The following is a 15,100-nucleotide window of genomic DNA, read 5'->3' on the forward strand; positions in this document are numbered from 1 at the left end:
CTGTAAATAGGTGTCCAAATATGAGAGACTACATATAAAGAAACAAACATTCATGCATTTGAGACCAGCAGACAACCTTTAGCAATTCCTCAATAGATGGCGCTGCCACACCACTGCCATTAGTAAACAAACCACACAGCAGCAAGGGTTTATTTTTATTTTTTGCAATATATCAACAATATTAGTTAAATCAATAGTTTTATAGTACTGTATAGAGAATACTTGTAATTGTTAAGTACTGTAATGAGGTAACAGTCTTTGTAAGTGGCTGATTTCAAAAACCTCTGCTACAACTCATCGACTAGTGTCCTGGAAGACGCATGGTAATTTTCGAGGTATATTTTTGTCATAAAAAGTGCGTCTTTTAAGCCGAAAAATACGGTATATTCAAATTATTCCCTGTCTTGCAAGGATTTCAGCAATGCAAATTATATTATCCTAACTTTAGTCTGAGGTATTATTTATTTTTAAACCTGTAAACCTAGTCCTTTTCCCCAAATGTTTCTCAGGAATGTGGGGGGTAAGGGGGGTGATAGTGACATGTTTGACAGTTGGCGCCTGTGGTGTGAAGTATTTTTTGTTAATTTATGTCCTTTAGATTGAATTTTTGTTTTTTGCTTATAAAATTTAATAGAAGTGACCGGGGTGAATTTAATTTGCATTGCCGGAATTCCTATAAGATAGTGATTAATTTGAATGTAAACATAGAAGAGATCACTGAATTGGCTGAGTATCTCCTCAGCTTATCAGCTGAGGATTTCGCCAATCGAATTTTTTTTTGTTAACCGAATTGATGATTCTTACGGAAGGTAATTCGTTAACCGAGGCGTTCGTTAACCGAGGGACCACTGTACTTAAGAGACCAAGGTTGTACCACTGTTTTGGTTAAGGAAAGTCTTGTAGTCAGAGTTTACTGGAAAATTTGTTCAATTGAAAATGGCTAATGGTATGGTGTTCGGTTATCCCCAAGCAATGATAAATGCTGATTCAACTTTCTTTGTTGGTGAAACCTTAGCTGTATGTTTAAAGGAACCTGTGTACGATCTAGTGATTGGACAGATTGATGGTGTAAAGGACAGTAAGGACAGTCCTATAGTTAGTGTAGCAGTAACATGACAAAAAAAGTCGGGTAAAATGTACAAAACAGCCTCCCAAATTAAAGGTTAAAGACGTGCTAAATGTGATGAACTGAAAAGATATAAAGGAGCAGCAAAATGAAGACAAGGAATTAGACAACATTCGGAAATACAGTAATATCTCTGTTAGCTGGAATCCCCCAAACCTGGAACTCTCCGATAGCTGAAATTTAATTTTTTCGGAAAATCGTTCCCCAAGCCGTAATTTTCCGGAAAATTCCGGCTTTGAGAATGATTTTCTGAGGGGCACATTTTCCAGAAAATTTAGAGAAAATCTTCCCGATACCCAGAAAATTCCGGGGATGGGGGAGTTTTTTCCTGGTTCAAGAGATGATGTAATGGGCAATTTCTGGAACTTCCGAGAAAATTTTCCGTTACCTGGAAAATTCCGAGGAAGTTGGATTTTTTCCGGCTTTAAGAGAGTCGTCTCGTTACCTGGAAATCTCTCATTCCCGGAAGTGCTCTGCACCAATTATTCTGGCTAATGGAGATATCACTGTGTAACTAGAAAAAGGGTATTTCAGAAGTCTACAAGAGAGATTCTCAGTTTTGTAAAAAAGAAAGGAATTTTGTATCGAGTACCGTATATCTCGGCTTATAAGACGAAATTTGAACATTAAAAAAATCTGCCCAAAGTTAGGGGGTCGTCTTAAGCAACAAATATAAAATTCTTTCATCTTAAATATTGTGTCAAGAGTGGTGATGGAAACATCGTAAGCCACTCACAAAGTCCTACCAGTAATTATTTTCTACTGAAACATACGTTTGGCAAGCTGGATTCAAATTAAGATTACCGGTATATTAAAATAATAAAAATGTATTATAAACCTGTCTAACATACCCTGTAATAAACACAGCTATCATCACACACCCCTCCCCACGCCCCCCCATTTGCCAGTGAGGAGACAAGAAAGGGAAAGTGACCGCGAGATTGGGATATTTTTAGCCGTGGAGGTGGTCAGTAATGCATACCGGTATCGGTATATTTACTCATAATAATATTTATCTCCTATAAATAATTGATTTAAATTTTATTTTTTTACAAAGAATATTCAGTAAATGAGTGCATTAATTCTTGAAACTATCGACGGTTAATTACAGACGCTTAAGTGACGTCACTAGTGTTTACACTACACCAGCGGGTAACATTTGATGCCATTACTTGAAGTGAATTGGCCTTATTTTAAGTAACTAACTATAAATAAATACAAAAATTAAAAAAAAGATCAAAACTGAGAAATAATATACTGTATGTATGTTGTGTTGTCAAAGTAAGAGGAACAATTGAAACTGCAATTGTGTGTAAATGAGGCAGAAAGTATGTATGTATGTATGTATGTATGTATGTGTGTGTATGTATGTATGTATGTATGTATGTATGTATGTATGTATATATATGTATGTATGTATGTATGTATGTGTGTATATATATATATATATATATATATATATATATATATATATATATATATATATATATATATATATATATATATATATATATATATATATATATATATGTTTGTGTAATAAATGTATGTAGTAAGTACGTAATATTTTTTCACTCAAATCCTAATGAAACACTACTGGAGAACATTCCTTTGTCGCAAAACAGTTTATAAATTTAAGAAAATAATTGCAGTGTGTTTAATATATTACAGTATATTATAAATAAATAACTAAACAAATAATTCGGTAAATCTATTTCAAGTAAATGGAAAAAAAGCAAACAAATGTTATTTACCAAGACGCTTCCGTCTGGCTCAGGGTGAGATGGAGGGGAGATAACAAGGCTATTTATAGCCCGTCTGAAGTGGCCAGTACCCTAATGCACCATAAATAATTCATTGAACATTCATTTGTTGTACATAGTATATTCAGTATATATATATATATATATATATATATATATATATATATATATATATATATATATATATATATATATATATATATATATATATATATATATATATATATATATATATATATATATATATATATATATAAATATAAATATGTTTGTGTAATAAATGTATGTAGTAAGAACATACCGGTAACCTTTTTCACTCAAATCCTAATGAAACACCACAATTAGAATACGGTGGTTGCTGTTGAACCACCTGTTGTATAAATAGTCGGAACACAGTCACACCACGGAGACGAGGGAACACTCCTACCACCGATCGTCCGTATAAATGAAAGAAAATACTTGCAGTGTGTTTAATATGTTACAATATATTATAAATAAATAAATAAACAAATAAATCGGTAAATTCATTTCAAGTAAATGGAAAAATTTTACTCGACACCGACATTAGTTCCAGTTACCGGTATATAGCAGACGCTTCAGTGACGTCACTAGTGTTTACACTACACCAGCGGGTAACATTTGATGACATTACTTGAAGTGAATTGGCCTTACAGTGAGTTCTGCTATAACGCGTGTTTTGACAACGCGAATTTGCTCGAACGCGATTTATGAATTGAGGAACGATATTTGTAAAACGCGAACTCGTTTGCTCTAACGCGATTCCACTCGAACGGTTGTTGTGGCTTCAGTTCACGTTCGACATCACATGTTCAATTGAGTTATGTGTTTTGTTTGTGAACAATTGCAGAAATAATGTATGTAATATTTATGTATACAGTATACCTATATATTATAAGTAAATTGTAAAATTTTACATAAAAGAGAAAATCAAATTACATAGCGTTTTACACCCGCGCTCTCTCTACATCACACACAGTGTTTACAGTTCACGTTCGACATCACATATTCAATTGATTTATGTGTTTTGTTTGTGAAGAATTGCAGAAATAATTTATGTAATATTTATGTATACAGTAAACCACTCACAAGGTCCTACAGTACCACTAATTATTTTATACTGAAACTTACGTTTGGTAAGCTGGATTAAAATGAAGATTACCGGTATATTAAAATAATAAAAATGTATTATAAACCAGTCTAACATACCGTAATAAACACAGCTGCTATTATCATCCCCCCCTCCCCCATTTGCCAGTGACAAGAAAGGGAAAGTGACCTTGACTGTGACCGCCTGTGGCTATTTTTAGCCATCCTTGTGTTCGGAGGTGGTCAGTAATGCATCTCTGTATATTTACTGATCATAATACTTATCTCTTATAAATAATTCATTTAAAATTTATTTTTTTGCAAAGAATATTCAGTAAATGACTGCATTAATTCTTGAAACTGCCGACAGTGGTAAATTTAGGATATAAATAATGAACAGAAGTCACGTCATGGATTCGGAGTTTGGTCCTTAACGATCACCATAAATGTAGCCTCCCTTTTTCGCGAAACACGTATATAAATTAAAGAAAATACTTGCAGTATATTTAATATATTACAGTATATTATATATAAATAAATAAACAAATAAATTCAAATTCCCTTATCATCCTGTGTCATATACAGAAATACTTGAGTCCCTGAGCGAGTACACAAAAAGAAAACGGACATCCTGGAGTGGATAGAGAACGGACATCTCTACTGGGGGACTCAAACGTTTCTCATGTTTTGTGGGCGCTCTAGCATAATATGAATAATATGTAAATTACAATTTATATATATATATATATATATATATATATATATATATATATATATATATATATATATATATATATATATATATATATATATATATATATATATATATATATATATATATATATATATATATATATATATATATATAACATATTATCAGTTTTGAACTGACCATCATAAATTTATTTGTCAGTGGCCCAAGGTTAAAAATGCTTTGAAAACCTTTGATCTTGATGTATGATAGTTATTTTGTGGGTCCCTTTTTTCTGACCTGACCTGTCTAGTCACGTCACCACCCTTCTCTTAAGCTCCTCTACGTGTGTGTTGGTGTGCGGATTAGTGGATGTCATCATTATGACCTGACCTTATATTTTTAGGTCACCCTGTATATTTAAGCCTCTCTCTGTCCATGTAACCCAGTTGCCTCTGAAGATGTCTTGAATAAAGACGAAAGCTAAGGTACTCCGTTGTCACCATTTTCCCGTGTGATTTTATCAAGATTTATCTTATCCACGTTTTCATTGTGGATTTACATGAAATATATATATATATATATATATATATATATATATATATATATATATATATATATATATATATATATATATATATATATATATATATATATATATATATATATATATATATATATATATATATATATATATATATATATATATATATATATATATATATGTATACTGTATGTAAATTGTAAAAATTTAAATAAAAGAGAAAAACTAAATACGTAGCGTTTAAAGTGTTAAAGTGTACTGTACAGTGTTGTGGCTTGGCTCAATGTTTACAGTTCACGTTCAACATCACTTGTTCAATTGATTTATGTGTTTTGTTTGTGAAGAAATACCTGTACAGTATATGTAAATTGTAAAATTTTAAATAAGAGAGAAAAACAAAATAAGTAGCGTTTAAAGTGTACTGTACATTGTGGCTTGGTGCGGGGTTATGCAGTGTTTACAGTTCACGTTCGATATCACATGTTCAATTGATTTATGTGTTTTGTTTGTGAAGAATTGCAGAAATAATTTATGTAATATTTATGTATACAGTATACCTGTACAGTATATGTAAAATGTAAACTTTTAAATAAGAGAAAAACAAAATACATAGCGTTTTAGACCCACGCGCTCTGTTTACTCCACACTTTGTTTGAAACACGTGTGAAGCTTTTAAGTGTCCTCAGTGAATTCTGATTACTGTTTCTCCAATTTTGTGACTATGGAAAAGAAGAATATCTCTGGGAAGCACTCTGGTGATTGCATTTCCGGTGGTGATCGTAAAAGAAAGGCTATAACACTTGAAGAAAAGCTTGATGTTTCATGACTCCTCAGCCTCAACATCACCCTTATCCCCCATCAAGTTATATTCATATTTTTTCAAGGTAAAGTGTAACATTTACTGTATGATTTCATTATTAGATATGAATGTAACATTTATTTAGACTGTGCTATCCTTTGTGTTAGGCTAACTACGAATTTTTTTTTCGATTTGGAGTAATCTGCACCTAACCCTATTTTCTCCATAAGCCCTGTTATTTCTATTACACGAATTTCTATAACACGATGTTTTACAAGAACACTACTATCGCGTTATAGCAGAACTACCTGTATTTTAAAAAACCAAGGATGGTTGGTAAAGGACTACTGAGTCAGTGGGTAAGTGTCACATTTGGGGTACTGGTCTTATACAGCAAATAGAGCTCAAAAGCTACTTTTTAAATGGAAATTTTGGGGGGCCGTCTTATGCACCCCGACGCCTTATAGGCCGAGATATACGGTAGTAGAGATTGATGGGTGTTGTAATGAGCAGGTGGTGGTGCCGCAGGTGATGAGGAAAGCAGTCATGGAGTTGCTTCATGCCTCAGTAATGGATAGATACACAGTAAGTTTGTTTGGTCAGGAGTGTCGTCAGATGTGACACGGTATTATTGGTCATGTGACCAGTGCCAAAGGACAGTAGATAAGGGTAGAGTTCCCTGTGCAAAATTAGGCAGAATGCCGATTATAGACGAGTTGTTTCAGAGGGTGGCAGTAGAATTAGTTGGACCATTAGAATCGCGCGCTAGTGACGGATAACGGTACTCTGTATATTCGAACTTTTATAAGACTACGCCACGAGATATCCCGAGGCCGTAGAGCTCAAGTCTTGCGACACTGTGAGTGTGGCAGAGGCACTGCTTAATGTGCTCAGTAGGGTAGGGATTCCCAAAGAAATTTTATTTGATCGAGGAACACAGTTTACGTCATGCGATGTGTAATGGCTTACTTGAAAGGTTTAATGGGGTACTAAAGATGCTTAAGCGCATGTGTCATGAGCAACCTAAAGAGTGGCCTGTGTATTTAAATCTCCTTTTGTTTGCTTATAGATAGGTACCCCAATCTAGTACCACATTTTCTCCCTTCGAGTTGATTTATGGTCACTCTGTACGTGGACCATTCAGTCTGTTAAGGAACTTGTGGGAGGAAATGAGGAAGATCAAGAAAACTCTAGGTCAGTGTATGATTACCAGATTAATCTGAGAGAGAAAACAAGATGCATGTAAGGTAGCTCATGAAGAGTTAGCGAGAGCAGGTGACAATTATCAAATGTATTATGATCGCAAAGCCAAGGATAGACAGCTTACAGTCGGTTAGAAAGCTTTGATCCTACTGCCAACCAGTAACAATAAGCTCCTAATGCAGTGCAAGGGCCTTTTGATGCAGTTAGGAGAGTTAACAAGTGGAATTATGTGGAACTTTTTCAAGCCTACAGGTGCACCATATATCCTACAGTTACAATACAGTACTCATATATTTAACCTTCTCTTAAATTTCAGATGTAATATTATCTCTGCCTGTCTACCACATTCTATTAAAAGCTACAAGGGGTGAACAGAAGCACCACCGGGACTCTCAAGATACTAAATTCCTTTCATCTGCTCACGGCTCTAATGAACCCTTAAACAGCAGTCATCATTGGTGGAAGTTTCATGTTAATCTGCTTTCCATTTTTGCAAATATGGGGGGAGGTCCTTAGCCACGGATTAAGGATTAAGATAACTCACTTTGGTTGTGAGATGCCTAACATGATCAAAGGAAGTAATAGCAGAAAAGTATAAAACTGCAACATATCACCCACCTTTTTTCCCAGTTGCTAGGAGCTCTTGCATGATGGCCTTGCTTATGTCATCATCCAGACATAACTTCTCTCTACGAAGATCTTCTTTGCCTAGAGAACGTGCTAAGTCTTCTAGATTTCTCTGTACTGGACTCACAATGGCAACAATGTTGTTCTTTGATGGGTCAGCATACACACAAATATTCTCTACATATGGACTGACTTTAAGTTCTGATTCCACTTTGCCAAGAGAAACATACTCGCCAAACTGAAGTTTCACGAGGTCCTTTTTGCGATCTATGGACAGTAAAATTTTTTTAAAAATTCCCATTTTTTCACATTAACAATAATGAATATCCACATCATTGTCTTCTTATTTAAAAGCTAAATTACATGGTTACAACAATAGATAATCAATGCAAAGAAAAACAGTACAAAGCTGGTACAGTGCATTGTTCCTATAACTGCCTCCTGGGTCACTGGTCCACTGTAAATATATCGATTGTACTGTATTCCCCTGAGGAAACACTTACCTATAATCTGAAGAGATCCATCTTCAAGAAATTCACCAATGTCTCCAGTACGGAACCACCGGCAGCCATCTTCATCATAGAAATCTTCCTGTGTTTTCTTAGGGTTCTTATAGTAACCCATAGTGATATTTGCTCCACCTGGTAGAAAAAAAAAAAATAAATAAATAAATAAATAAATAAATAAATATATATATATATATATATATATATATATATATATATATATATATATATATATATATATATATATATATATATATATATATAAATAAATAAATAAATAAATAAATAAAATAAATAAATAAATATATATATATATATATATATATATATATATATATATATATATATATATATATATATATATATATATATATATGTATATATATATATATATATATATATATATATATATATATATATATATATATATATATATATATATATATATATATATATATATATATATATATATATATATATATATATATATATATATATATATATATATATATATATATATATATATATATATATATATATAAGTTCTGCTATAACGCGTGTTTTGATAACGCGAATTTGCTCTAACACGATTTGTGAATTAGGAACGATATTTGTATAACGCGAACGCTTGTTTGCTATAACGCGATTTTTGCTTACTATTTCTCCAATTTTGTGGTACAGTGGGGTATGCTATAACGAATCTAATTGGTTCTAGAACCTTGTTCGTTATAGCATTCATTCGTTATAGGATTAATCCGTTCCAGGCCCCCAAATACAACCACTTAACACTGAAAAATATAATATAAAATTGTAAAAATTGTAAAAAAGTGCATAAATATGCATCTAAACCCCTGAAATAAAGAGTATCATTAATACTTGTAATAAAAAACAATAAATTAGAAAAAAAAAAAATTAAATAATGTTCGTTGTAGGAGTTTCGTTCGTTATAGCATTCTCAATTTTATAGGTAAAACCGTTCGTTATAGGAATATTCGTAGTAGGATCCATTCGTTATAGCATACCCCACTGTATTAACTGTGAATATAGTAAAGAAGAATATCAACAAGAAGCGTTCTGGTGATAGAATTCCCGGTGATGATCGTAAAAGAAAGGATATAACACTTGAAGAGAAGCTCGGTGTTATCAACCTCAAAATCACCCTTCTCCCTCATCAAGTTATATTCATATTTTTTCAAGGTAAAGTGTTACATTTACTGTATGATTTCATTATTAGATATGAATGTAACATTTATTTAGACTGTGCTATCCTTTGTGTTAAGCTAACTACTAAATTTTTTTCGATTTCGAGTAGTAATCTGCACCTAACCCTATTTTCTCCATAAGCCCTGCTATTTCTATTACGCGATTTTCTATAACACGATATTTTACAAGAACACAATTATCGCGTTATAGCAGAACTACCTGTATATATATATATATATATATATATATATATATATATATATATATATATATATATATATATATATATATATATATATATATATATATATATATATATATATATATATATATATATATATATATATATATATGCGGTTTAAGCTTAAGCGCGCGATTTCACGATATCTGTGATTGCCTTCGCCAGAGCTGAACTTTCACTTAACGCGGGTTTTTTCCACATATACGCGCAGAGTGTCCGGCTCGAGAGCTATTTTTAGATTCGCCCCACCCCCCACCGCCACCCTGCCTGACTGCCTGCCTGCCTGTTTTAGCTCATAAAATTCATACAAATTACCCGGCCAGAATATAATTTACATTGCTGGAATTCTTACAATATGATGATCATTTTGAATATAAACATCATAGATTTTGCATTAGACATACAAATTTTAGATATAATGTTTACTCTGAGTAAATATGTTATTTTTTGTGCAAAATATATGACATTTGTATTCAAAATATTCCTGGTCTTACAAGGAATCCAGCAATGTCAATTATATTATTCTAACTTTAGTTTGAGGTATTATTTATTACTAAAAAGGTAAATATTCTGGTTTTCCCACACATCTGGTAGGGAGGGTTGGTGGGGGGTGGGGGGGAGGGAGGGACCGACCGACCATCTGTTACCGTGTGAAGAATATTTTTTTTTTTTATTAACTGAAGATATTTGTTTTAGCTCATAAAATTCATACAAATTACCCGGTCAGAATATAATTTACATTGCTGGAATTCTTATAATTTGATGATCATTTTGAATATAAACATCATAGATTTTGCATTAGACATACAAATTTTAGATGTAATGTTTACTCTGAGTAAATATGTTATCTTTTGTGCAAAATATATGACATTTATATTCAAAATATTCCTGGTCTTACAAGGAATCCAGCAATGTCAATTATATTATCCTAACTTTAATCTGAGGTATTATTTAATACTAAATGTTAAAATTTAGTTTTTTCACCCAACATCTCTTGAAGGGAGGATTGGTGGGGGGTGGGGGGGAGGGTTGGGACTGACCGTGCGGTTGGAAGAGGGGGGGAGGCAAGTTGGGGTACTTTGATCGACAGATAGTGTCGTGAAGAATATATTTTTTTTATATTAACTGAAGATGTTTGTTTTAGCTCATAAATTCATACAAATTACCCGGCCAGAATATAATTTACATTGCTGGAATTCTTACAATTTGGTGATCATTTTGAATATAAACATCATAGATTTTGCATTAGACATACAAATTTTAGATATAATGTTTACTCTGAGTAAATATGTTATTTTTTGTGCAAAATATATGACATCTGTATTCAAAATATTCCTGGTCCTACAAGGAATCCAGCTATGTCAATTGAATTATCCTAACTTTAGTGTGAGGTATTATTTATTAAAATTTAGTGGTTTTCCCCCAAAAATTTCTCAGAGAGGGAAGAGCCAGCAGTGTAGTGTGAGAAGAGGGGGAGGGAGTTGAGTCCATTATTTGAATGGACATTAACTTGGCGACTGTATTTCTCTATTTCTCTTAAGTATTAATTGTGTGCATGTACCATCATAAAATTAAGATGTTATTTTTACTAGAACATAGGTATTGTGTCGGAAAAAGTGGAGTTTGGGGGTCGGGCCAGTTTCTATTGGAATTAATCCCATATGTTCTGTTGTTCACTTAGCGCGGTTTTCACTTAACACGGTACCCTGTGGGTTTTATTGACCGCGTTAAGCAGGGTACTACTGTATATATGTATATGTATATATATATATATATATATATATATATATATATATATATATATATATATATATATATATATATATATATATATATATATATATATATATATATATATATATATATATACATACATACATATATGTAATATTCAGAAATTTCAGTGTAATTTCAAAAGCCGCGCCATTGGCGATGCTGAGTTCAAGGTCGTCTGAGGGAAGACCGCGCTCCCGCACGTAGCGAGAGTTTGTGGAACTAGGCCTATACGATATTAAATGTAATTTACCGAGTTAATAGGGACGTGAATCATGAAATTAAATATCAGTTATTAAATTGAAAATAATTATAGATCGTTTCCCAGTCTGAAAATGTTGCGTACGTCCTAATTAAGCTGTTAATCGTCTGGTAAATAAGTCACTCCTGGAAAGCGTGAACCAGTGAGCAAGCGTGGCTGGGGAGCGGTGAGAGAGGTCAAGGACCACCTCTGTGCTGTACCCAGGAGAGACGGATCGCGTGACCTGGTTCCTTCGTTTATTTAACATCAGTATTAACAAGTAAGTTTTATTCAATCTCAGACAAAGCTTGATAGGGCGGTAGGAACAAACGGTGATGTGAGACAATAGCTAACAGCCCGGGTTTTTCAGGGTTCTGTAGACTCATCGCGGTATGATAACATCCACTGGCGGTATGAGACACGAGTGGTGAAGCGAGCTGTATGACCATCCACTGACCTGGGTTTGAGCCACCTGTTGAGTATGGTGAGAGTTGGAGTGAACCCAGCTGTCTAGGTGCCCAACTAACGACGTGACGATCGTTTGGGGTCATCAACTCTCCTCTACCTCGGCTCACAATACCACATATCTTCAAGCAGCTTAGTGAAAACCTTTTACTACCGGGAAGCTAAAGCTTCTCTCAACTGTACAAGGTCTGAGTGGCTCACTCCCTTCCGTTTCATGGATGTACTGGGGGTAAAGTGAAGCCAGCTGAGTGATACAGGGTCACACACTGGGACCAAGAGTCCAGTGGACCTTAGAGGTACATTTCCAAGGTTGAGAAAGGCTGGTTTGGGCCTTAAACTACGGGTGCCTGTTGGTTGTGCCTTAAAAAACTACGAAGTGCAGGTGGAACCTATGTGTTAGGTCAGGAAGCATGGTTCACGGGTATTGGTGGACTCAGTAACTTCCTAATAATAGTGATAATATTTTTGTGTGTACTTAATACTATTTTTTCAGTTACTAATGTATGCTGTGTGCATTTAATATTTTCTTATAATTCCTATCTCAGGTATAACCTTTGTTCCCCAGAGTAGTGTTTAAGTTAGGTTAGGAAGTGTGCATCTGTTGGGGTGATATAATTTTGTTGAGTGCCCTTAAGGCCTATTCATTATAGTTATTAATTTCTATTTTTTTACCATTTTCTCAGTGGTTCATATTATTTTGTTGAGTGCCCTTAAGGCCTATTCATTGTCGAGTTATTAATTTCTATTTTTTTATACCATTTTCTCAGTGGTTGATATTATTTTGTTGAAAGACCTTAAGGCCTGTTTCATGTGTACAAGCAACATTCCTTAATACTTTAAACTTATTGTCCTCTAATGAGGCATTGCCTGAGTTTCTAATAATTTCAACATCATGTAAAACTTTTATTCCCCAGAGTAGTATTTTAAGTTCAGGTTAAGGGTGCGCATATTGGTGTACCATTATTTGATTGTGTTTGTAGTGTTGGAGGGAATATAAGAGTAAATTTTACAGTGTGTCTCATTCATCCCAGTCACAGACGCTGTCCTTCCACGGCTCACGGACAATTCATTTTGTTTAGTAAATTTAAGTGTTCTTGTGCTGGTTCGGGATTTCTCTCAAAGGGGCACTTCCACAGCAATTACCATCTAATAATCTTTAATAAACCCCAAGTCAAGTGAGAAATTAAAGTCCAGTAATTCCGACCAGTTATATACACAGTGAGTTCTGCTATAACGCGTGTTTTGATAACGCGAATTTGCTCTAACGCGATTTATGAATTAGGAACGATATTTGTATAACGCGAACGCTTGTTTGCTATAACGCGATTTTTGCTTACTATTTCTCCAATTTTGTGGTACAGTGGGGTATGCTATAACGAATCTAATTGGTTCTAGAACCTTGTTCGTTATAGCATTCGTTCGTTATAGGATTAATCCGTTCCAGGCCCCCAAATACAACCACTTAACACTGAAAAATATAATATAAAATTGTAAAAATTGTAAAAAAGTGCATAAATATGCATCTAAACCCCTGAAATAAAGAATATCATTAATATTTGTAATAAAAAAACATTAAATTAGAAAAAAAAAATTTAATAATGTTCGTTGTAGGAGTCTCGTTCGTTATAGCATTCTCAATTTTATAGGTAAAACCGTTCGTTATAGGAATATTCGTAGTAGGATCCGTTCGTTATAGCATACCCCACTGTATTAACTGTGAATATAGTAAAGAAGAATATCAACAAGAAGCGTTCTGGTGATAGAATTCCCGGTGATGATCGTAAAAGAAAGGATATAACACTTGAAAAGTAGCTCGATTTTATCGACCTCAAAATCACCCTTCTCCCCCATCAAGTAAAGTGTTACATTTACTGTATGATTTCATTATTAGTTATGAATGTAACATTTATTTAGACTGTGCTATCCTTTGTGTTAGGCTAACTACTAAATTTTTTCGATTTCGAGTAATCTGCACCTAACCCTATTTTCTCCATAAGCCATGTTATTTCTATTACGCGTTTTTCTATAACACGATATTTTACAAGAACACAATTATCGCATTATAGCAGAACTACCTGTACGGTATATATATATATATATATATATATATATATATATATATATATATATATATATATATATATATATATATATATATATATATATATATATATATATATATATATATATTACACCTAGACCCCGACTTACGACTACGTGGACTTACGACCGTCGGGACTTACGACCGCCTCAGATATAGATAAAAAAAAAAAATAAAATTAAATTTTATTTTTTTAAATGACACACGCATTTTCTATACCGAAACGTTTCCAGTTAATGTAGTCTCCATGTATAATTAGAAAATTATGGGGGCCCCATGTGCATTCAGCTGACTACATTAAAGGTTAAGTGCTCAGTCACACTGTATCCATTCCTTATTATTTATTACTTTCACTGTACTGTATCAATTCATCATTATTCATTACTTTTACTGTACTGTATTTCATTGTAGATTTTTTATTAAAAAAAATTTTTTTTTTATCTATGTCGGACTTACAACCATGTCGGACTTACGACCTGGATTTGGGTCCCTAACCCCGTCGTAAGTCGGGGTCTAGGTGTATATATATATATATATATATATATATATATATATATATATATATATATATATATATATATATATATATATATATATATATATATATAGTTAACCCTCACTTTACGCGGTCCCACATTCCGCGTTTACGCGGTGCCTTGCCAGAACCTAACGTGCTCACATTACGCGGTACGTGAACCCCATTACGCGGA

General features: G+C 33.3%; 1 protein-coding gene across 2 annotated transcripts in view; it reads right to left on the reverse strand.

Annotated features, from left to right (window-relative positions):
- LOC121862407 (long-chain-fatty-acid--CoA ligase 4-like) overlaps window positions 1-15,100 on the reverse strand; it is a 251,770-nt gene that overhangs the window by 14,586 nt on the left and 222,084 nt on the right. For both annotated transcript variants that reach the window (XM_042360674.1, XM_042360673.1), the window contains exons 11-12: window positions 8,364-8,501; window positions 7,852-8,127 (exon numbers count right to left, since the gene is read on the reverse strand). In XM_042360674.1, coding sequence (XP_042216608.1) covers window positions 7,852-8,127; window positions 8,364-8,501 — 414 coding nt within the window. The remainder of the gene's footprint in view (window positions 1-7,851; window positions 8,128-8,363; window positions 8,502-15,100) is intronic.

Source organism: Homarus americanus, unplaced genomic scaffold (assembly GCF_018991925.1).
Source record: "Homarus americanus isolate GMGI-L3 unplaced genomic scaffold, GMGI_Hamer_2.0 scaffold31037, whole genome shotgun sequence".
Lineage (NCBI taxonomy): Eukaryota > Metazoa > Arthropoda > Malacostraca > Decapoda > Nephropidae > Homarus > Homarus americanus.